Below are 26,288 nucleotides of genomic sequence, written 5' to 3'. Positions count from 1 at the left end.
ACGATGAGATCAAGAGGAAGATTCAAGAACTACTGCATAAAGGGCACATCAAGCCAAGCTCATTACCATGTGGGAGCCCGATTGTATTGGTATAGAAGAAGGATGGGACCTTCGATAACACAAGTTGTGTTCTAACTTGGAGAAATGCACCTTTGGTCTGACCCAGGTTCAATATCTGGGGTACATCATTGATGAGCAGGGTGTACATGTGGACCCATACAAGATACAAGTCATTCAAGATTAGCCAGCCCCAACCACTCTAACAGAGCTCTGAAGCTTTTTCGGTTTTACCAATTTTTACTGCAAGTTCATGTTGGGGTTCTCTCATATCACTTGGCCTTTAAGTCATGTCACCAGGGGCATAGCGAAACCAAAGTTCTTTTGGTCAGAAACCCAACAATGAGCATTCTCCGAGTTGAAGAATCACCTCTGTTCTGCACCATTTCTCACATTACTAGACCTGCAACAACCATTTGAGATTGAGACAAATGCCTCTGTCTATGTTATTGGGGAAGTTCTCACTCAACATGGCCATACAATGACTTACCACAGTGGGACAATTTCAGAAATATTACGAAAGTACCCCATTTATGAAAAATAAATTTATTCCATTATCCAGGCCTATTGTTAATGGGAGCATTACATTCCGGGGAAGGAAACGTTCATCCACACAGACTACCGGCCTCTAAAGTTCATACACACATAAGGGAAGTTGCGAACAATCCCCATAAAAAATGGTCCACCTATCTGCAACAGTTCCATTGAAGCATTAAGTATAAGAAGGGTATCACCAATAATGTCACCGATTTCCTTAATAGACCACCAGTCATGGCATTGACCACTATGCTCGACTCCTGTGGGCACGGGACATCGAGGTGGCCGCATATTTACAAGAGTGATCTAGAATTCAACAACATATACCAGACACTCCTGGAAGGGAATAAAGTTCCAATTTTCACCTTCAGGATGCACTGTTATGCCACTAGGGACACATATGTGTTCCTTCAAGTGATCATGCCAAGATGATTTGGGAGGTGCACTATAGTCAGGTTGCTAGACATTTCGGAGTAGAGAAAACAGTGGCGGTATTGTAGAATTATTTTTATTGGGAAAAACTTCATCGGGATGTTAGGAAGTACATTAGTCCTGCACCACCTGCGCCATTGCCAAACCAACCATTAAGAAACAAGGCCTGTATACTCCTCTACCTAATCCTAGCTGACCTTGGTAATATGTATCCATGGATTATATGTCGGGCCTTCCTTCTACTAAGCATGACACTGATTTTATTTTCGTGGTCGTCGACAGATTCTCTAAGATGACCATCATGGCGGCCTGAAAGAAGAGTATCTCAGCAGAGGCCACTGCTAAGCTCTTCATTGAGCGAGTGTGGGTAGACTTTGGGATCCCACAGCCCATAATCTCAAATTGGGACAACAGATTCCTGAGTGCATTTTGGTCAAGTCTCTGGTCGATGCTGGATACAAAACTCACTAAGTCCACGGCTTTCCATCCCCAAATTGATGGCCAAACAGAGGTTGACAACAAAACGATCGTACACATTATACACATGTACAACTTGAAGAATCCACACTCAAGAGGCCACGATCCCTTTCAGGTAGGGCTGGTATTTCAGCCATTATGCCCTATTAATGTGGCCATACCATTTATAGCCACTCAGGTAGTTTCGGCTCACATGAAGTTCGAAGCTAAAAGGGATAACAACTTCATTGAACACATTCAACACGTCCGCCAAATCGATATCACTCACCAGTAGAAGATCCAAATATCTTGGGTTGTCAAAGCTGGGCAACTCCTTCACCAAGGCAAGTGGCTCACCAGGGGCCAAGTTCAACAGAAGTTTCCCCATCTCATGGAGGCACTCAACACAATGGGGACCATTGCTTCCTAAGGGGGGAGGAATGATCCAGGTGGATATTGGTGGCCACTTGCCTATTCCACTTGGACCCCCAACACTGTCTCTTTCATTTTTTCGGTTTCCTTAATTGTAGCACAATTTACTATTTTTGGCAATTTTTTGGGTCCTGAAGTTCCAGAGAGATTTCGAGGCCCTAAATGGCATTTTTAGGGAAAATGGAGAGACGGAAAACATTCCCAATATACGTGCCCAATTGTTTTTGGCCTTCTCTTAGAGATATTCAAAATAAGCTATTATGATTGCCAAACGGAGACTGTATGCCAAAGCTACAACCCAGGAAGTTGATGTACCAATTTACCCAAACGAGGCCCACAATTTTGGCACTTCATCTCCTAGGGTTAGGTTTTTGGATGTTTATGGTTTTCCATTGTTCCTCAATAATAAATAGGTCTTTGAGCCTCATTGTAACATAGTTCAAAGACATGTAACCACCACATCTCTCCTCAGATATATGCTACCATCACCCGAGCTCATATTTTCATTCTGTTTGTAAGCATATTTCAGTATTTTTCCATTCTACTACATATTTGTGTTTATGATTATATTTGTAAGTTGTTGCGTTCCTGTTTAAATTTGGATTAGTGGTATTATAGTGTTCTGATCTCTCTATTTTTCTTTGCATGTCCTTAACGAGGTTAGGGTATAAGGAATTAGGGCTCAATCTGGTTGAACCATTGTAGGATCAACCTCACAAAACCTGATGACCTCCCATGGCAGATGAAAAGAAATATGAGTGGGCAGGTGATCCTTTCAAAATGTTGCTCGAAGAAGCTCTCAAGCGACAGAGGGACGCGATAATGGATAACTTTTCCCATATCCTGTGACAACTATCCACAGGTGATGCATCTTCATCCAGCAGCCACTTTGGAGGCATCACTCCTTTTAAGGTACATGTTAACTTCGATAATCCAAAATTCGAAGGCCTGGTAGATGTAGACGTCGTAGATAAATGGTTAAATCCATTGGAAGGATATTTTTCAATTCATGACTTTTCCAATCAGGAAAAAATTACATTTTCACTTCTCAAAGATGCCCCACACATCAAGGACTGGTGGGAAACCTAGTGTGAACAAAAGGACGAGAGTGAACCCTCACTGTTTTCAGTTGCACCCACTTGGAATTATTTCCGAGATGTCATCAAGGAACAATATTACCATGTCAGGATCTATGAAGATAAATACATAATATGGACCACACTACGGAAGGGAAGGGATCAAGATGTGTCGGAGTTCACAAATAATTTCCATACCCTTTGCACAAAGCTTGGTATCAAGGATATTGAGTAGCATTTGGTGCTCAAGTACTGCAACTATCTACACAAGTACATCGAGGACGAGATGGAGTTCCTGGACATTTCCTCACTTGGAACAACGTATCGGTACACTGTAAACATTGAGAAGAAGTTAAAAAAAAAGAAGCGGGACTTTGGATCTACGAATCCAAAGCAAGGAAAATGCACCCCCAAACCACAGAACAAGGGATCAAGCCAAGGCGGGGCTACCCAAGAAAACTTGTCGAAGCTGCAAGCAAAGAACAAGACCACGAAGACAAAGAAGGACATGGCAAAATGGTGTGAGTTCCATAAGAGATCCACTCACAATACAAGTGAGTGTCGTGCTAAGTAGTCATTGGTGGCCGACATGAAGGCTTATAAATCAGACGCAGGTTATGACTTGAAATCAAAACTCGATAAGGAGAATGACAAAGGGAAGTAGATCATTGATGTGCAGCCCAGTGCCACCATGGCCACCACAAAGATCTAGAAAGTTGAGCCTCAAGACCCAGAGGAGGGGAAACACCACTTCCACTCACAGATGTGGGTGAAGGGTTATCTGTGCAGTTCATTATCGACAGTGGGAGCCAAAAGAATGTAATTTCAGTAGAAGTCATGAAGAGACTGGGCCTAAAGACTACAACACATCCAAAGTTGTACACCATTGGGTGGCTTCACAACCAGCAGTGTCGCCTTCCCTATAGCATCAAGCCCTTCATGGATGAGGTATTGTGTGACATTGCTTCTCTTGAATTTTTTGATGTATAGTTAGGAAAACATACTTGTGGAAGCGACATGTTGTATATGAGTCTAGACCTCGCTCTATGATTATTACTTTGGTTAATAATTTGTACAGGATATCAGAGGTAGCCCTGCCTACCACCATCTCTTTGATCATTACAAAGCAATGTAGTAAGATCATTTCCCAGACCAGGAAATTCATTTTCCTTATGATTCGCCCCCAAGCCAAGAAGAAGGTGATGGCCACAACTCCTCTGCACAACAACAACAGATGGACGATGTCATGGAGGAGTACAAAGGCATTTTTGCCTCATCCACAGAGGTACCTCTACAATGTCAGGTCAAGCACTCCATCGATCTAACCATGGGTGTGTTGTTGCCTAATCAAATGATCTATCAATGCTCTGATCTAGAGAACGATGAGATCAAGAGGAAAATTCAGGAACTACTGTAGAAAGGGCACATCAAGCCAAGCTCATCACCCTGTGGGAGCTTGATTGTATTGGTACATAAGAAGGATGGGACCTGGAGACTCTGTATTGACTATCGGGCGCTAAACAAGATCAATATCTAGAATAGGTACCCAATCCTAAGGATTGATGACCTTCTAGACTAGCTAAAGGGGGCCAAATATTTCAGCAAGATTGACTTGAAGTCAAGTTATCACCAGGTGCCTATCGAACCCTCTGATGTGTGGAAGATTGCATTCAAATCCAAGGAAGGGCTTTTCGAATGGTAGGTCATGCTATTCAGATTAACGAACACCCCTGCAATGTTCACGAGACTTATGAACGACATCTCGCCGCCCTTCACCAATGTATTTGTGGTGGTGTATTTAGATGACATATTGATCTTCAGTCAGAGTTGGGAAGAACACCTCCACCATATTTGACAGGTCCTTCAAACCCTTCAAAAACACAAGTTGTTTGCTAACTTGGAGAAATGCACCTTTGGCCTAACCCAAGTTCAATATTTGGGGTACATATTTGATGAGAAGGGTGTACATGTGGACCCATCCAAGATACAAGTCATTAAGGATTGGCCAGTCCCAACCACTCTAACAGAGCTCCACATATTTTTGGTTCTTGCCAATTTCTACCACAAGTTCGTGTTGGGGTTCTCTCATATCGCTTGGAATTTAAGTCAAGTCACCAAGGATGGAGTGAAAGAAAAGTTATTTTGGTTGGAAACCTAGTAGTGAGCAATCTTCGAGTTGAAGAATCGTCTCTATTCTACACTAGTGGTCACATTATTAGACCTGCAACAACCATTTGAGATTGAGACAGATGCCTTCGATTATGCTATTGGGGCAGTTCTTACTCAACATGTGCATCTAGTCACTTACCACGGTGAGAACTTTCAGACACAGTTCGAAAGTACCCCACTTATGAAAAATAAATGTATTCCATTGTGTAGGCCTGTTGTTAATGGAAGCATTACATTGTGGAGAAGGAAACGGTCATCCAAACAGACCATCAACCTCTACAGTTCATAGAAACACAAGGGAAGTTGCAGAATGATCGCCATCAGAAATGGTCCAACTATTTGCAATAGTTCCATTTGAACATTAAGTATAAGAAGGGCAGCACCAATAATGTCACTGATTGCCTCAGCAGACCACTAGTCACGGCGCTGACCACTGTGCTTGACTCCTGTGGGCACGAGACATCGAGGTGGCCACATGTTTACAAGAGCGATCTAGAATTCGACAGCGTATACCAGACACTCTTGGAAGGGAAGAAAGTTCCAAATTTTCACCTTCAGGATGCATTGTTATACCACTTAGGACACATGTGTTCTTTCAAGTGAGCGTGCCAAGATGATTTGGGAGGGGCACTACAATCAGATCGCTGGACATTTCGGAGTAGAGAAAATAGTGGGGGTATTGCAGAAGTATTTTTATTGGCCGAAAATTCGTCAAGGTGTTGGGAAGTACATTAGATCCTGCACTGCCAGCGCCATTGCCAAACCTACCATCAAGAAGCAAGGCCTATATACTCCTCTACCCACTCCTATCCAGCCTTGGGAATCTATCTCCATGGATTATATTTCGGGCCTTCCTTCTACTAAGCATGAAAACGATTGTGTTTTCGTGGTCATCGATAGATTCTCTAAGATGGCCATCATGGCGGCCTGCAAGAGGAGTATCTTAGCAGAGACCACTGCTAAGATCTTCTTTGAGTGAGTGTGGGTACACTTTGGGATCCCACAGCCCATTATCTCAAATCGGGATAGTAGATTCTTGAGTTCATTTTGGTCAAGTCTCTGGTCTATGCTGGATACAAAACTCACTAAGTCCACGAATTTCCATTCCCAAACTAATGGCCAAAAAGAGGTTTTCAACAGAATCATCATACACATTTTGCGCATGTACAACTTGAAGTATCCACACACATGGGATGGAAGTCTACCCTATGTCCAACACAACTACAACAAAGTTCTCCACAGCTCAATAGGCCACAACCCCTTTAAGGTAGGGTTGGGATTTTAGCCATTATGCACCATTAATGTGACCATACTATTTACAGCCACGCAGGTAGATTCAGCTAATGTGCAATTCGAAGCTAAAAGGGCTAATAGCTTCATTAAGCGCATTCAACACTTCTACCAACAAGTCCACGATATATTGGACAGATCCAATGCTAAGTACAAGCAGCGCCATGATCAACATCGAGTGCCACACAAGTTCCAGGTGGGTGACAAAGTTTGGCTTAATTTGTAGAGAGAGCACCTTGTTGGGCCCCACCGCAAGCTTCACCCGCTTTATATGGGCCATACACCTTCACTGAGGCAAGTGGCTCACCAGGGACCTAGTTCAACAAACGTTTCCCCATCTCATGGAGGCACTCAATGCAATGGGGACCGTTGCTTCCTAAGGAGGGAGGAATGATCTAGGTGGATATTGGTGGCCACCCCCCTATTCCACTTGGACCCCCAACACTGTCTCTTTCATTTTTTTGGCTCCTGAACTTCCGGAGCCATTTTGAGGCCCTAAAAAGTGTTTTTAGGGGAAACAGAGAGACCTAAAACATCCCATAATGACCCACGCATCTTTATTTAAATTTCTCTTCTAGATCTTCAAAACGAGGTATTGTTATAGCCAAACAGAGATCGTATGCCAAAGTTACAACCCTGGGAAGTTGATGTACCAATTTACCCAAACAAGGCCCACAAGTTTGGCGCTTCATCTACTAGGGTTAGGTTTTTGGATGTTTAGGGTTTTCCATTGCTTCTCAATAATAAATAAGACTTTGAGCCTCATTGTAACATAGTTCAGAGGCATGTAGCCACCAAATCTCTCCTCAGAGATAAGCTATCATTGCCCAAGCTATCTTATTTCCAGTATGTTTGTAAGCATAGTTCAATATTTTTCCATTAATGAAATGAAGTTTTTTTATGCCGCATCTCTTTGTTTATGATTATATTTGTATGTTGTTGCATTCCTTTTTAAGTTCGGATTAGTGGTATCAAAGCGATCTACTCTTTCTCTGTTTTTCTTTGCATGTCCCCAACGAGGTGAGGGTATAAGGAATTAGGGCTCAATCTGGTTGAACCATTGTAGGATCGGCCTCGCAAAACCAATGACCTCCCATCGCAGAAGAAAATAAAGACGAAGGGCAGGAGATCCTTTCAAAATGTTGCTCGAAGAAGCTCTTGAGTGACAGAGGATGCGATGATGGATAACTTTTCTGAGATCCTTCGACGGCTACCCACAGGAAATGCATCTTCATCCAATAGCCACTTTGGAGGTGTCGCTCCTTTTAAGGTACAAGTTAACTTCGATGTTCCCATATTCGAAGGCCAGATAGATGCAAACGTCATATATAAATGGTTAAATATATTGGAAGGATATTTTTCAGTTCATGACTTTTCTAATCGGGAAAAATATTACGTTTTCACTTCTCAAAGCTGCCCCACACGTCAAGGATTGGTGGGAAACCTATTGTGAACAAAAGGATGAGAGCGAACCCTCGCTGTTTTTAGCTGCACCCATCTGGAATTCTTTCCGAGACATCATCAAGGAACAATATTACCCTGTCAGGAGCTATGAAGATAAATACATAATATGGACCACACTATAGTCGGGAAGGGACCAAGATGTGTGGGAGTTCACAAATACTTTCCCTACCATTCGCACAAAGCTTGGTATCAAGGATACTGAGCAAAATTTGGTGGTCAAGTACCACGACTGTCTACACAAGTACATCCAGAACGAGATGGAGTTCCTATACATTTCCTCGCTCAACACGACGTATTGGTATGCTATAAAGATTGAGCAGGAGTTTAAACAAAAGAAGCAGGACTTTGGAGCTACGAATCCAAAGCAAGGAAAAGGTGCCCCCAAACCACAAAACAAGGAACCAAACTAAGGCAGGGCTACCCATGACAACCTGTCGAAGCTGTAACCAAAGAACAACACCACAAAGACAAAGAAGGACATGGGAAAATGGTGTGAGTTGCATAAGAGCTCCACTCACAATAGAAGTGAGTGTTCGGCCAAGAAGTCACTAGTGGTCGAGATGAAGGCTTCCTAATCAGATGCAAGTTTCGACTCTCAATCAGAACTCAATAAGGGTACTAACGAAGGGAAGCAGATCAGTGATGCAGAGCCTAGTGCCACTGTGGGCACCACAAAGATCCAAAAAATTGAGCCTGAAGACCCAAAGGAGGGGAAACACCTCGACCACTCACATATGTGGGTCAAGGGTTCTCCGCTACAATTCATTATTGACAACGGGAGCCAAAAGAACCTCATTTCAACAGAAGTCATGAAGTGACTGGGACTAAATATTACAACACATCCACAACCATACACCAATGGGTGGCTTCACCAAGGACAAGATCTTCGCGTTAGCCAGCATTTTTGACTTCCCTATAGCATCAAGTCCTTCATGGGTGAGGTATTGTGTGACATTGGTCCTCTTGAAGTTTATGATGTATTGTTAGGACAACCATACTTGTGTAAGCAACATGTTGTATATGAGTCTAGACCTCACTCTGTGATTATTACTTTGGCTAATAATTTGTACAAGATACCGGAGGTAGCCCCACCTACTGCCATCTCTTTAATCACTGCAAAGCAATGCAGTAAGATCATTTCCAAGACCAAGGAATTTGTTTTCCTTATGATTCGCCCCCAAGTCAAGAAGACGGTTGTGGCCACGGATTCCAGGCAGGGTTCCTTTGCACAACAACAATAGATGGACTAGTCTCAAATTGCAAAAGGATAAATTTGTCCACTAAAATATTGTTGGAAAAGATTTCTCCATTTAATAAAAAATTATATTCTTTTCTTATGTTGTGACACATTCATTGTGTAGTTTATGTTCAATTTTTTGGTAGATATATATGTTTTCTCTCTTTTTTCTCTCAATATTTATGGTTCCTAGATCTTAGTGCCTAAGATATGATTTATATATAGAGATCATCTAGTCATTATTGAGGCACATGTATTTGGATGTATAAATATATTGGGGTATTTGGAGGAGTTTCTTCTATTATTTGAGTTGTTGTGTAACTCATCTCCCTTATCTATCTTGGAATTTTTCTCCACACTCACTTGTTAGACATAAATTTGGGATTATATAATTTATTAAGGAGATTTAGAAAAAAGGGAAAGGGAAATACTAACAAGGGATGTAGGAAGATGATGAGTAAAGGGAAGAACTTAAAAAGAAAGATGAATATGTAGATTACAAAATCATAATAAAAGACCACTAGTTGAACTCAAGATATTGAAAGAAGAAAATAAACATTTTCAATATCAATAAAAACCAAAGATCTTAAATGGAGAGACTACCAAAATGCACAGAGAATAATTTTGAAGAAAGTTGAGGAATAAATAAATATTGATGAGATAAAATGACAAAAATGTTATCTAGATTAAAAAATTGTCAAATTGTAGGTTCATAAGGGGAAACAAGATAAGACTAAATAAGGTCCGCATAAAATAATTGTAGAAGTTGAAATGGATCTAAAGGATGTACATGTCAAATATGATGGTATTATCTCCAAGGCTATAGTAATAAAAAGCCAAACGAAGAGGATAGAGGATGTTATTGTCTTAAGAAATGAGACAAATGTAATGGGTGTACAAAATCAAAGAAACTAAAATATTTCAAAGACAAAGAATTCGTATCAATAACCTTCTTACCAAAAAATATTTCAAGAAAACTAAAAGATTGGCACCAACATTCTCTAGGAAGATGGAATAACCAACAATCTTCATGGAACATGGTATCACAAAACCCTATCCAATACGATATTATCAAAGATCATCAACTATACCAAATTGAAGAAGTCACAACAATAATGCACGGAATGAAAGAAAATAAGATTACTGAACAATTACATAGGATTAAGAACAAAAATAATCAAGTTTGGATGGATTGACCATCATGGATGGGAACAATAATGTAGAAATATAATAAGATCATATTACCTATTTTCATCACATGTAAGGCCTTTAATTGCAATTTTTTTAGGACAAAGCTTCTTAAAAGACGGTATTATGGTTTAACCCTAGGGGACATATATTGGGTTAAAGGTATATTGTGATAACTTAATTATTTAACTCATAACACTTGGCATGGGAGAACTTTGTATAAAAAGGCTCAAAAATTAAACCAAGGAAATCGCAGCAAAGGGATGTCATAAAGGATGAGTTAATGGAAGAATTAAAAAACAAAGATAAATAAATATGTAGATTAGAAAAGTAGAATAAAAACACTACTTGATGAAGTCAAGAGATGGAAAGAAGAAAATAAGCATTGTCAAAATCAAGGGAAAATAATATATTTTGGATGAAGAGACTATAAAAAATACTTGGAGAAAAAAGTTGTGATAATCACGAGGAATAATTAAACACTAATAAGGTAAAACTAGAAATGCAATCTAGAATTGAAGAAGGTCATTACAATCTAATATATGTGTTCACATTAACTTCAAAAGGATAAATAAGACAAGATTTAAGAAGGTAAATAGAAGATATTTGAAGAAGTTTACCTACAACTAAATGATATACATGCAAATATGATAGTAATATATCTCAAGGTTAAAGCTATCAAAGATACATAAAAGAAAAGAAAATATAGGATTCTTTTGCTTTTGAAATAAAGACAAATATAATGGGTGTGTAGAGTAAAAGTAAACCATCATATGTAAAGTCATATTGACACACTCAGTACCAAAAATACTTTCAATGAAAAACATAAAATAAACATTGACATTATCAAAATTATAGAATAATCAACAATTTTCCTAGACCATAGCATCACAAAACCATTATTCAACCACATATGATGAGAAAGACAATAATGCAACAAAGGATTAATACCAAAGGAAATAGAGTTTGGATGGAATGATCATCTTATATAGGAACAAGAAAGTAATAATATGAGAAAAACATATTACTTGGTTTCATCATCTTCTACAAGGTCTTAATTACAATGCTGTAAGGACAAATTTTTTTAAGGTACTATGGTATGATTCCAAAAAGAAAATATATAAAGTTAACTGTAAATGCTAAGACTTATATCTCAAGAGTAAATGTATATGTAATAGTGGCTGAACTCATAAATGGGCCATTACTAGTAATGTTTCAAAATCAAATAAGTCAGTTTCATTAAATTAGAATACGTTTGGTGTTGCCTCATTCTTTCTCTGTATTAGTGGTGTTTATCAACTTAAATATCAACCCTTTGGAGAAAAAAATGCAGACATTGACGTACACAGGGAATTAAAACCTCTAATATGTCCCATGATAAACTATAAGAATCAACCAGAATAATAACTACAATAGGTAAGCTTTGATCAAAATATTTAATCCCACATGTCTAGGTTCGTCCTGCAGTAATATGACTTTACCGGATTGCACGCATAAAGAGAAAATTACGCATCAATGTCAACTATCGTAAATCATCCTTTTCAGCTTTTCCAATGGTATGATTATCTGCCATGAATATGTATGTATTAGTATGCATTCAAATTTGATGCCCTATGGACTTTGTTATGAAGTAATAGGTAAAGTATGAAATTTAAAGTTAAAATTTGAAGAATTAGGATTAAAAAATTGATAATGTAGAAATTAGTAAATTTTAAAAATAATTTATTAAATTTATAAACTCTAAAAATAAATTATTAAATTTAAAATGAATTATCAAATTTAAAATGAGTAAACTCTAAAAATAAACTATCAAATCTAGAATTCCTAAGGGTTAGTTCAATTGGTCAAATAAGTAGCTTTTCATTTTTTTCGAAATCATAGGGTCAATTTTTCCGGAAGTTCTTGGGCTTAGACCTAGGGTCAATTCTTCCCGAAGCCCTTGAGGTTAGGCCCAACTATTGGCAGCAGGGCTTGATACCCTTGATCAAGCTCAAATATTTTCGTAGCCCTTGAGGTTAGGCCCAACTATTGGCAGCGGGGGTTGATACCCTTGATCAAGCTCAAATATTTTCGTAGACTTAGCGGCCACCCAGCAACCACTGTGTCCAGGGGCTTGATACCCTTGATCAAGCTCAAATATTTTCGTAGACTTAGTGGCCACCCAACAACCACTGTGTCCAGAGACTTGATACCCTTGATCAAGCTCACATATTTTCGTAGACTTAACGGCCACCCAGCAACCACTTTGTCTAGTGAACCACACGGGAAAAAAAAACATCAAAGCCAATCGTAACATACCTGAACCAGAAGAAAGACAAACAAAACTACGGCTCCTCCGAAAATGATGCGTGTGCGAACACTGGAATCACGTCGATTCTTATACCTAAAGATCATGATAGCAGCGGCGGTCATGATCGCAGACTCCCTTGCCCACTTCCCTGTTTCGTTCAATATATTTCTACAGTTATTTTGCATTACTGGTCCATAATTCAAATATGAGCAAATGGGAGAAATCAGAAACCCACCATTCATAAGAGCACATATTAATCCAACGGCAAAGCTGCTGGAAATGGTAAATACCACGGGCACTAGTTCTCCTCTGTACTTCTTTATATAGTAGTAATGTGCAACTGCCAAAGCCGTGAAACATAAATATTAGGTATCATTGGCATTAAATCCCATATACATTGGATTGGGAATGTCAATAATATATAACAAACATAGCAACTTACATATCAAAGGGGCAAATGCATAGTACACATTGAATGCTTCATCAAGCAACCATTGCGAATCTATGAAGTTCGAGAAAGCTGGAACGCGGGCTTGAAGGGCAAGAAAGACATGGATGAAGAAGAGATGCAGAACGAGACTTAGAATAATTAAAACTAATTCGCAGGTTTTAGAGGTTATGACGGCCGCCTCAAACCCGTTAGCAAAGTCCATAATTTCTTCTTTGAGGGATTTAACCGTGGAAGTACCCATCTCCAGGTCCAGAAACTCTTCTTTGAAGCTTTTAACGATTTCCATGGAGCTCTGTTTCTGTCAACACTGTGTCCGATCAAACACTCTTAATCTTTCAGATAAAACGAGTTGAATGGACGATCGATATCAAAGCAGGATAGACTGAGAGAATATATATTTATAGAGAGAGAAGTTGATATTTACCAACGTGGGGATCGATCTTCAATTTGTGGGCTCTTATCAGCGCTTATCAAAATACCTAGGAGTCTTCGGTTATAAGCAAGTTTTATAAAGATTTGGTGACATAATGGAAGTGTACAGGGTCATGGCGTGCGTGACTAAGTTAGCCATGACCTTATTGTTGGTGGGGAAATGATTTATATTAATTTTTTTATTTTTTAAATTTTAATAATTTCAATTTTTTGGATAGATAGTGGGGTGTTTGGTTAAGACATTTTTTGATGTGAAGTTATCTATTCAATTCTTTTTCTGATTCGGGTGATTGGAGAAGATGAAGATGTAATCCTACCAAGTTTACAAAAGGAACAATTTCATTTTTGTAAAAGAAATGAGTGTAGATCTATTTAACTCTAGATCTATCAAGTGCCCATAGAGTGAATCTATCTAGGTGCAAACTTACATTTTTTGATGTGAAGTTATCCATTCAATTCCTTCCCTAATATGAGTGATTGGACACAATGAAAATGTAATCCTACCAAGTTTACAAAAATAACAATTTCATTTTTGTAAAAGAAATGAGTGTAGATCTATTTAACTTTAGATCTATCAAGTGCCCATAGAGTGAATCTATCTAGGTGCAAACTTTTTTTTTTTACGCTTGGAGAGATTTGATCCCTCTTAGAGCTTCACAGATCTTGATATAAGATGGATCTAGGTTGGTTTAATGATTAATAATTATAGTTATTTAATTAATTTTTAATTCTTTTTAAGTCATTTCATTAAATCAATTTTTTTTAATTAATAATTTTTTAGTTTTTATTTTTTTAATGTAATTTGACGAAGTCAAAATGTTTAGATAACATATCATAACAAGATATTACTAAAATGTAATAAAATTAAATTATAAAAATTATAAAATATCTTGATTGTGAAACAAGAAATGGTTTTAGGGCATGTGGTGTTGATAAGCCATGGTATTGGCCCATGTTATTGTAAGAAAGCCTATTTACAAGTTAGTAGTATCATGGTAAAATGGTTATTGTCGCTGATGAGGAAGATATGTCCAACATTTAGGGTGAACCTTCACCCATCTTCTAGTCCCTGAAGATGTGTGAAGGGTTCCCCTGAAACATTACACATAATAATGATTGTAACACAGTTCGTCCTCATCAAAATGAGAGAGATTTTGGGCATATGGTATTGATGAGCCATAATATTGGCCCATGGTATTGTAACAAAGGCTATTTAGCCCACAATAGTGATAAAATATTTTGATTGTGAAATGAGAAAGTTTTTGAGCATGTGGTATTGGTGAGCCATGGTATTAGCCCATGGTATTGTAACAAAGGCTAAATACAACAGTGATAAAATATTTTGATTGTGAAATGAGAAAGTTTTTGGGCATGTGGTATTGATGAGCCATGGTATTGGACCAGGGTATTGTAAAAAAGGCTATTTAGCTGACAACATATATTTTGATTGTGGAATGAGAGAGTTTTTGGGCATGTGGTATTGATGAGCTATGGTATTGGGCCATGGTATTGTAACAAAACTTATTTAGTCTAGATGATGTTGTAATTTAATGTTTAACATTTTGACTAAGTCAAATTACACAAAAATAAAAATAAATTAAATTCAAAAATTAAATTCAAATAAAAAGATTACTATAATGTAGTGTAAACATTTTAACTTAGTCAAAATAAAAACAAAAATAAGGAAATAAAATAACCCTATAAAAATAATATAATAATAAAAATAAAAACCATCTATGGTATTGGCAAATGGTATTGAGAACCCATGGTATTGATCCATGGTATTCATGTGAAATTTAGCTTATTTAAAGGGAAAATTAAACTAGCCTAGATCCATCTTAACTCAGGGACATTGAGAACCCATGATATTGACCCATGGTATTCATGTGGAATTCAACCTATTTAAAGGGGAAATTAAACTAGCCTAGATCCATGTTAACTCAATGGCATTGAGAACCCATGGTATTGACCCATGGTATTCATGTGGAATTTAGCCTATTTAAAGGGGAAATTAAACTAGCCTAGATCCATCTTAACTCCCAATGTTCTCGGGCTCTTCGTAGATCCAGAGTTAAGATGGATGTAGGCTAGTAATGTGACCCATGGTATTGATGAGCCATGGTATTGACCCATGGTATTGTAACAAAGACTATTTATCTATGGTGAAGTGGGCATATGGATCTAGGCTGGTAATATCTATGGTGAAGTGGGGACCAATTGCCATGGATAAAAATATTATTATATTGTAGTTTATGGTAAGTATTAAAAATTTATGTGCTTATTAATTAAATTTAAATATTGTTACAAAATCATTATTTTAATATATAAGGTACAATGGATTTTATTTTAGCTACTACTTATATGTTATATGGAGAAAATCCATGAAATTCTGGTTTTCTAATATGAACAGTGTGAAGAACAATTTTCTTTTCACATAGACATAGAATTTCTCTACTAAATTTTGTAGAAAAACAAGAACAAAAATAAATCACAACCACATAGTAGCAAAGCACAATATTTTTTCTAGTAAACCAAACTAGGAAAACCCAACAATAGATCTATTATGACAACTAAGGTTCATCATTTTGAATGGGAACACTTGCAAGTTTTGAAGTTGAAGTCAGATCTGGCGTTTCTTAAAAGATGCAGAGATTCGTCTATCATCCCGGTCTTTGCCCAGATTAATCATCGCCTCCATACTCCTCAGAACCGTCAGGTCTTTCTAAAGGCTAGTTTAGCTTTACTGAGATCTGAGATTAGAAGGATTATATGTTCCTTGGATCAACTTTCCTAAAATTTGTTGGTTTTACATTTGGAACTTTCGAGCTTGATTTCCGCCAACCTTTGGGCCAGAATTGAAGCGTGTTCAACATTGAAATTCTTGTGTTTGGAAGATCTCCGGAGGAATAAACAAGTGTTTAAATTTCATAGATTGGCCCAAAACTCTTCTGTGTTTAGCGGCCCTTTCGATTCTTTGAATGGATTCTCCCACAATTGACTTTCAGTCGATCAAAGGTCGGTCCTCCAGACTTGGGCTTGCAACCTTTCTGCTCAGCCCACCCACATTCTAATATGACAAGAATATACAATGGTTGCTGAAGAGGCCTGCCCCCTTAATACCATTCATCCGTTCCATGTATTACCTTCAATCGGCAGCCTGATCCCTCATTCAATGTCTAGCTCATCCGCGATGCAGTCTCTCAGCCCTTCGAATGAGCCTTCCATTGAGTCCTATTTCAGGGTTTATATCTCAACTAGATCCTCTATATCGCCATCGTCATGTCGTATGATTGCCCCCGTCATTGAGTCCAATCGCAGGGACATTTCCTCACCTGAATCAAATCCTTGTGCTGGTATGCAATCGTCGTCCCCCGTCAGTGCCCCCATCCCTTCTGGTCTACCTGTTGTCCTCACTAACTCTAGATCAGAGCTTAACGAACATGCCTCACCTTCAGCAGGTGACCTGGTCCCTCTAACGTCGTCCCGCTCGACCATGGTGCAACCACCGCTCTGCCCTTCAGACTGTCGCTCCGTCCAGCCTTCATTCGGGGTTTATGTCTCACCATGCACCTCTTTGACTACAGCGCAGTCTCATCCACTTGCCCTCGTCACTGAGTCCAGCCGCAGAGCTATCCCGTAGACTTTAATTCCATCCCATGGCTCTGTCATGAATTCACATGATGGTTTGTTGTCATCGACTCTGAATCATGACCCCCTCCCTTTTGGTTAGCCCATCCTCCTCACTGAATCCAACAACCTAGTCATACCTAAGCCAGATCTGAAAAATGATTTGGACACAAGTTTGTTGAGCCATTTCAACGGATGTGATAAGGACCGAAAGTTCTATATGGATATTATTAACTATAATCATAAACGAGGTTTTAATAATAATAATAATAGTTTGAATCACAAGAATAAAAATGAAAATAACAATATTAATAAAAATAAAGAATATATGATTTATTATAAGGGTGATTCAGCCAATAAGATTCATAGTAATTACAAGAAATTTAATGATAATAATAATAATTATAATCTTCCTCCTTCCTCTCAGAATAATAAAGTTATCAATCTTTTGAGTTTCTCCTTTCCCCCTCCCGTTTTCAATCTTCTCGGTAAAGGTTTAAATTTTTCCTAACCCCTAAAAAGATCCCGATAGAAGACAATATTTGTGACATTGAATTCGGGATAAAGGGATTACTCCATAATATCAAGGACACTATAAGGCAAGATTGTGCCGTTGTCCTCATGAAGGAAAAACCCCCAGCAACAACATCAGCAAGGATGACTTTGATTCCCTCCGATCCTTAAACCAGAATAAAGATATCATGGTTCTAAAAGTTGACAAAGGAGGAGCTACTGTCATCCTCAACAAAGAGGGTTATCGCTAGAAGATGTTAGATCATTTATGTAACAATGGAAGCTATAAAAATCTCTCCAAGAATCCCCTGAAAAAGATCTCTATGACTGTGGCTCTTGCTATCAAGTCCAGTAGCTCTGTGGGTTCCTTGTGCCATAAACTCATTGAGAGTAGCCCCATCACTCCTAGGATCTATGGGCTTCCAAAGATTCACAAGGAGGGGGCTCCCCTAAGGCCCATTGTCAATACTATCGGTGGTCCTACCTACCTTCTTGCTAAATACCTGGCCTTGAAGCTTAGACCCTTGGTTGGCCTTACGGAGTCCTTCGTTAAAGACTCTGCGTCCTTTGTTGAAGAGCTTAAGGGTATTAAGCTTGACACTAGGGACATTCTTGCGAGTTTCAATGTGGTCTCCGTTTACATTTGTATTCCTACAAAGGAGGTTATGGAGGTTATCAACCGACTCAATACTGCCAGGTTGGTTGAGATATTTCTCACTTACACTTTTTTCAGCTTCAAGGGCGAGTTCTTTGAACAAACCCGTGGTGTTTCCATGGGCTACCCCCCTTTCTCTCGTTGTTGCTAATCTTTTTATGGAAGATTTTGAATCCAAGGATTTGGCCTCAGCCCGGCTCTTGCCTAAGCTGTGGAAGAGATTTGTGGATGACACGAATGCCATCTGGTATCATGACCAAGATGAGTTGGATCTTTTCTTCAAGCATCTTAACACTCAATCCTCCTCCATTAAGAAGTTTTTGGATGCCTTCCTTTCCTCGATGTTCTTATTTCAAATAATAATGACGGTTCCCTCTCCCACCAAGTGTTTCGGAAGAAAACCCATATTGAGCAATATCTTCATGCCAGCTCCCATCATTTCCCTTCTCAAAAGTTTGGCATTCTCAACACTCTTTCTACTCATGTGCTATGAATCTCTGATGAAAAGAGCCTCGATAAAGAGAAATCCCATCTCCTTAATGTCTTTGTTAATAAGGGTTATAGTAGGCACCTTGGTTAGAGGGATTTCCTTAAAGCCAAAAAGAATTCGTTGGTCAAGAAATACCCTAGAGATCGAGCCTCAGGGATCCATCTACCTTTTATCCAAGGGACCACTGATAAGATTGCAAGGATTCTTAAGAAGCATAATGTTCCTTCAACCTTCAAACCTCTTAACACCCTTCGTAAGTCCCTTCGATCGGTGAAGGATCTAATCGACCCTAAGGACATGAAAGGTGTCTATATTATTCCTTGTTCTTGTGGGACCCCCTACGTTGGAGAGACTAGTCGCTCTATTAATTGGAGGATTAATGAGCACTCAACGGACCTAAAACATGGGAGGACCCTGTCTTCTTCTCTTGCAGAGCATGCCGAGAAGACCAAGCATCATGTTTGTATTGAGGAGGCCCGAGTTGTTGCTAAGGTTCCACAGTTTCACCACTAGAAATTTAGAGAAGAAATTGAGATTGAAAAAAGACCAAGCAATCTCAATAGAGATGATGGTTGGAAGATCAGCAGTTGTTGGATCCCTGCCCTCTCTTCCTAGTCGGTTTTCTTTCCCCCTTGTCTTCTGACCTGTATTCTAAATTTATTAGAATGATTATGTATGCATTAGATAGCTTTAAGTTTATATTTAATTAATAATCTCTATTAATAGGTTATACAAACCATTAATAACATTAGGATAATACTATTATTAATTATTAGGTAAGAATAATAATAATATAATAATATAATTTTAAAATTTATAATATTAATATTATAGTTATAGGGATATTAAGGGTAATAAGTACATACTATTATTAATATTAATCACTATTAAACCATTAATATTATAATGTTTAACATAAATATAGTAACTTTTTACTTAATTATCAATATTACCTATAACTATTAGTTTAGTTAAACATTATAATATTAAAAAGAAATATTCATAAAGTTGTTATTTTAACATTCAGAACCCAGAATATATTATAATAATATGTATTAATTCATTCAATAAATTTATCTAATAAAATTATTATAATTAAATAATAGTATTAAATAGAATTTTGGTCCATGTCCTTATCCCTTAATCTAGTCCAATCCAATTGGCTAGTCAAAGTTAGTTGTTACTTGGTCAAATATAGCTATTAGTCTGATCTAATTACCCAGTCCCATATAGCCGTTTCTTAATCAAACTTAGTTGTTGGAAGATATTCTCTCCCTATTTAACATGCAACCATGATCTGATTCTTCAACTCGTCCTGGCGATGAACCACACTCGTTGGTTCGAAATGCATCGACAAATATATCATAATGTGATTTACACCAAAAAATCTTCTCATAAAATGATCTATTACAATATAACTTGTTTCAATCTAAAAGACACACTTGTTGATCCAGGTGGATATTGGTGGCCACCCACCAATTCCACTTGGACCCCCACCATTGTTTCTTTCAGTTTTTCAATTTCCTTAATTGTAGCACAGTTTACTACTTTTAGCAGTTTTTCGGGTCCTAAACCTCCGGAGCCATTTTGAGGCCCTAAATGACATTTTTTGGGAAAACTGAGAGCAACATGGATCTGTGGTCCAATGTTTCTCACTCAAAGGTTGTAGTCCTCAAATAGATCTTTCTAATGAGGTATTGTGCGCATCAAACAAAGATCGTATGCCAAAGTTACGACCCTCGGAAGTTGATGTACAAATTTACCCAAATGGGGCCCATAGTTTGGTGCTTCATCTCCTAGGGTTAGGTTTTTGTATGTTTAGGGTTTTCCATTGTTTCTCAACAATAAATAGGCCTTCAAGTCTCATTGTAACACAGTTCAGAGGCATGTAGCTGCCACATCTCTTCTCAGAGATAAGCTACCATCACCCAAGCTAGTTTATTTCCATTTCTGTTTGTAAGCATATTTTAACACTTTACATTAATGAAATGAAGTGTTTTTTTCTATTGCATCTCTATATTTATGGTCATATCTATAATTTGTTGCATTCCTGTTTAAATATGGATCAGTGGTATCAGAGTGGTCTACTCTTTCTCTATTTTTCTTTGCATATCCCTAATGAGGTCAGGATATAAGGAGTTAGGGCTTGAACTGGTCGAACCTTTCCAAGGCCAACCTCGCAAATCCCAACAGCCTCCCATGGCGGATGAAAAGAAAGATGAGGCCCCTGAGTGACAAAGGAACACGATGATGGACAACTTTGCCCAGATCCTTCAGCAGCTACCTAGGGGCGACACATCTACTTCCAGCAGCTACTCTGGAAGTGCCACACCCTTTAAGGTGCAAGTTAACTTTGACATTGCCATATTTGAGAGCCAGATAGATGTAGACGTTGTAGATAGATGGTTAAATCTGCTAGAAGGGTATTTTTCTGTTCATTATTTTTCCGATCGGGAAAATATCACTTTTGCTCTTCTCAAAGCTACCTCCCATATCAAGAACTGGTGGGAAACCTACTCCGAGTAGAAGGATGAAAGTACAGCCTCACTATTTTCAGCCGCACCCACTTGGAATTCATTCTGGGTTTCCATCAAGGAGCAATACTACCCTATCGGAAGCTATGAGGATAAGTACATAAATTGAACCACGCTGTGGCAGGGAAGGGACCAAGACGTGCTGCAGTTTACCAATATTTTTCATACCCTTTGCTCAAAGTTGGGTATTAAGGATTGTGAGAAACATTTGGTACTCAAATACCATGACTGCCTACACAGGTACATCCAGGATGAGATGGAGTTCCTAGGCATCTCCTCGCTTGGCACGGCATATCGATACACTATCAAGATCAAGCAGAAGTTTAAACAGAAGAAGCGAGACTTTGGATCTGTGAATCCAAAGCAAGGTAAAGGTGCCCCCAAACTGCTGAACAAAGGACAAAGCCAAGGTGGGGTGGCCCAGGACAACCCGCCAAATTCGCAAGCAAATAACAACACCACAAAGCCGTAGGACAACATGGGAAATTGGAGTGAGTTCCATAAGATCTCCACTCACAACACAAGTGAGTGTCACACTAAGTAGTCATTAGTGGTTGAGCCAAATTCTTTAGAATCAGATGCATGTTCCAACTTTGAGTCAGAACCCAACAAGGGGAATGACAAAGGGAAGCAGATTATCGATGCAGAGCCCAACACCATCGTTGCCACCATGAAGATCCAGAAGAAGGAACCCAAAGATCTAGAGGAGGAGGAGCGGCTCTTCCAATCCCAGATGTGGGTAAAGGGTTACCCGCTATAGTTCATTGTCGATAGTGAGAGCCAAAAGAACTTCATTTCGGCAGAGGTCGTGAAGCGGATGGGCTTACCAACCACAACACATCCACAACTATACACCATCGGGTGACTTCACCAAGGATGGGATCTTTGCGTGAGCCAGCAGTGTCGCCTTCCATACAACATCAAGCCCTTCATGGATGAGGTATTATGTGGCATTGCTCCCCTCGATGTTTGTGATGTATTATTAGGCCAACCATAATTGTGGAAGCGACATGTTGTGTATGAGTCAAGGCCTTGTGCTGTTATTATTACTTTGGGAAATAATTTGTACAGGATGCCGGAGGTAGCACCGCTTATCACCATCTCTTTGGTTACTGCAAAACAATGCAGCAAGCTCATTTAGAAAACCGGGAAATTTGTTTTCCTGATGATATTCCCTCAAGGAAAGAAGAAGACAGTGTCCACGACCTCTAGATAGGGCCCCTCTACATGACAAAAATAGATGGACAAGGTCGTGGAGGAGTACGAGGACATCTTCACCTCCCTCGCAGGGGTGCCTTTGCACTGTGAGGTCAAGCACTCCATCGATCTGACCCCAGGTGCACCACTACCCAATGGACCAATCTATCGATGCTCCATTCTAGAGAATGACGAAATCAAGAGGAAGATTTAGGAACTACTGTAGAAAGGTCACATCCAACTGAGTTCATCACCCTGTGGGAACCCGATCATGTTGGTACAGAAGAAGGATGGGACTTGGAGACTCTCTATTGACTATCGGGCACTGAACAAGATCATTGTCCAGAATACATACTCGATCCCATGAATTCATGACCTTTTGGACCAAGTGAAGGGGGAAAAATCTTTCAGCAAGATCGACTTGAAGTTAGGATATCACCAAGTACCAATCAAACCCTCCGATGTGTGGAAGATTGCATTCAAATCCAAGGAGGGCCTTTTCGAATGGTTGGTTATGCCTTTCGGGTTGATGAATGCTTTGGAAACCTTCGTGAGGCTGATAGATGACATCTTGTGGCTATTCACCAACTCATTTGTAGTGGTATACTTGGATGACATCTTGATCTTTAGCCAAAGTTGGGAAGAGCACCTCCATCACATTTGACAGGTTCTCCAAACACTGTGACAACACAAGCTATGTGCCAATTTGGAGAAATTCACTTTTGGCATGACCCAAGTTTAGTATCTGGGATACATTATTGATGAATGGGGTGTGCATGTGGATCCAACCAAGATCCAAGTCATTCAAGATTGGCCAGCTCCAACCACTCTGACAGAGCTTTGCAGCTTTCTGGGTCTTGCCAATTTCTACTGTAGGTTCGTATTTGGGTTCTCTCATATCACTTGGCCCTTGAGTCAAGTCACCAAGGGAGGAGAGAAAGAAAAATTCTTTTGGTCTAAATATCAACAGAAGGAATTCACAGAGTTGAAACATCGCCTCTGCTCATCACCAGTGCTCACATTACCAGACTTGCAACAATGATTTGAGATCAAGACAAATTCCTCTGACTATGCTATTGGGGCGGTCCTTACTCAACACAGGCATCCAGTGGTATATCATAGTGACACACTTTCAGACACATTCTGAAAGTATCCCACTTATGAAAAAGATATGTATTCCATTATGAAGGCTTGCTGACAATGGAAGCATTACATTTTGGGGAAGGAAACGGTCATCCACACAGGCCACCAGCTCCTACAGTTCATACAGATGCAAGGGAAGTTGCAGATAGATCACCATTAGAAGTGGTCCACATACCTGCAATAGTTCCATTTGAATATCAAGTATTAGAAGGGCAACACCAATAATGTTGCAAATTTCCTTAGTCGACCACCGATCATGGCATTAACCATCGTGCTCAATTCTTATGGGCACAAGACTCCTGACTGTCCACTTATCTATAAAAGCGACCCAGAATTCAACCACACATACTAGACACCCTTGGAGGGTTAGCATGTTCCAGATTTTCACCTCTAGGATGCCGTGTTATCCCACCTGGGTCACCTTTGTGTTCCTTCAAGCGAGGGGACCAAGATGATTTGGGAAGTGCACTACAGTCGAGCTACTATCCATTTCGGGGTCGAGAAAACTGTGGCATTATTGCAGGAGTATTTCTATTGGCCAAATCTTCGACATGATGTCAGGAAGTACATCAGATCCTACACTTCTTGCGCCATTTTCAAACCAACCATCAAGAAGCAAGGCCTGTATACTCCGGTGCCTACCCCTAGTTGACCTTGGGAATCCATCTCCATGGATTACATGTCGGGCCTTCCTTCTACTAAGCATGGAAATGATTGTGTTTTTGTGGTCATCGACAGATTCTCGAAGATGGTCATTATGGCGACTTGCAAGAAGAATATTATAGAAGAAGCCACTGCTAAACTCTTCTTTGAACGAGTGTGGGTACACTTTGGGATCCCATAGTCTATCATCTCAGATCGGGATAACAAGTTCCTCAGTACATTTTGGTCCAGCCTCTAGTCAATGATGGACACCAAACTCACTAAGTCCACAACTTTCCATCCCCAAACTGATGGCCAGACAGAGGTTGTCAACAAGATGATCATACACGTTCTACGCATGTACAACTCGAAGCATCCACGCACATGGGATGAGAGCCTCCCCTATGTTCAGCACAGCGATAACTGAGCTCCCCATAGCTCGACTGACCACTACCCTTTTCTGGTGGGCTTGGAATTCTAGCCCCTATGTCCCATTGATGTGGCCATTCCATTTGTAGCTACTCAGGTAGATTCGGTTCATGTCCAGTCCAAAACCGATAAGGCAAACAACTTCATTGAACACATCCAACATATCCACCAGCTAGTCCACGAAATTCTAGAGAAATCAAATGCCAAGTACAAGCAACGACATGATCAACATTGGGTGCCACATAAGTTTCAGGTGGGCAACAAAGTCTAGTTGCATTTGCAAAAGGAACGCCTTACCAGAGCCTATCGAAAACTCAGACCACTCCGATATGGTCCTTACACCATTGCCAAGGCTGTGGGAGACAATGCATTTGAGCTCAACATTCCCCCATTCCTTGGCCTGCACCCAGTGTTCAATGTGGACCGCCTTCAGCCATACTTTCCACCATTACTAGACACATCTGACATTGTAGAACAACTCACACCAATAGAGTTAAATCCAGATTGCATGGAACAAGCTGCAACTAATCGGATCATGGACATGCATATCAAGCACACTCACCAGCAGAAGATCCAACTGTATCGAGTTGTCAAAGAAGGCCAACTCCTTCACTAGGGCAAGTGGTTCACCAGGGACCAAGTTCAACAGAAGTTTCCTCATCTCATGGAGGAACTCAACATAATGGGGGCCATTGCTTCCTAAAGGGGGAGGAATGATCCAAGTGGATATTGGTGGCCACCCACGAATTCCACTTGGACCCCCACCATTTTTTCTTTCAGTTTTTGAGTTTCCTTAATTGTAGCATAGTTAACTATTTTTAGCAGTTTTTTGGGTCTTGAACTTCCGAAGCCGTTTTGAGGCCCTAAATGACATTTTTTAGGAAAATTGGGAGGAGCATGGGTCCATTGTCTAATGTTTCTCACTCAAAAGTTGTAGTCCTTGGATAGATATTTCTAACGAGGTATTGTGCACATCAAACAGAGATCATATGCAAAAGTTACAAAACCGGGAAGTTGATGTACCAGTTTACCCAAACGAGGCCCATAGTTTGGCGCTTCATCTCCTAGGGTTAGGTTTTTGGATGTTTAGGGTTTTCCATTGTTTCTAAACAATAAATAGGTCATCAAGCCTCATTGTAACATAGTTCAGAGGCATGTAGCCACCACATATCTTCTCAGAGATAAGCTACCATCACCCGAGCTAGTTTATTTCCATTTCTGTTTGTAAGCATATTTAAGCACTTTACATCAATGAAATGAAGTGTTATTTCTGTTGCATATATATATTTATGGTCATATCTATAATTTTTTGCAGTCTTGTTTAAATCCTGATCACTCGTTTTTCTTGTTTGATCTAAGCTTGAAGATCCTGCAAGAATTGTTGATCACGTTGCCCTCTTCCCTTGCTTGACCTCTACTCCAAATTCCTATCACAAGAGTAAGGGAAATCTGCCTTCCACCAACTCTCACAAGCCTCAACACACAATTTCCAACCTGTGCTCTCTACTTTCTTGTCTCACCAACTCATGCTCATGGGACAATGATCA

The 26,288-nt window shown here is 39.4% G+C and overlaps 1 protein-coding gene across 1 annotated transcript in view; it reads right to left on the bottom strand.

The window, feature by feature from the left end:
• The window catches only part of LOC149143355 (uncharacterized), a 28,772-nt gene extending 15,376 nt beyond the window's left edge, over nucleotides 1-13,396 (bottom strand). Inside the window, exons 1-3 of the mRNA XM_089451783.1 lie at nucleotides 13,071-13,396; nucleotides 12,864-12,968; nucleotides 12,637-12,776 (exon numbers count right to left, since the gene is read on the bottom strand). Coding sequence (XP_089307909.1) covers nucleotides 12,637-12,776; nucleotides 12,864-12,968; nucleotides 13,071-13,365 — 540 coding nt within the window. The 5' untranslated portion in view covers nucleotides 13,366-13,396. The remainder of the gene's footprint in view (nucleotides 1-12,636; nucleotides 12,777-12,863; nucleotides 12,969-13,070) is intronic.
• Nucleotides 13,397-26,288: the final 12,892 nt, after the last annotated feature.

This window comes from Pinus tabuliformis, chromosome X, assembly GCF_031772625.1.
Source record: "Pinus tabuliformis cultivar Carrire ecotype Pingquan chromosome X, CPIR1, whole genome shotgun sequence".
NCBI lineage: Eukaryota > Viridiplantae > Streptophyta > Pinopsida > Pinales > Pinaceae > Pinus > Pinus tabuliformis.
This window is presented reverse-complemented; position numbering and strand designations above follow the sequence as displayed.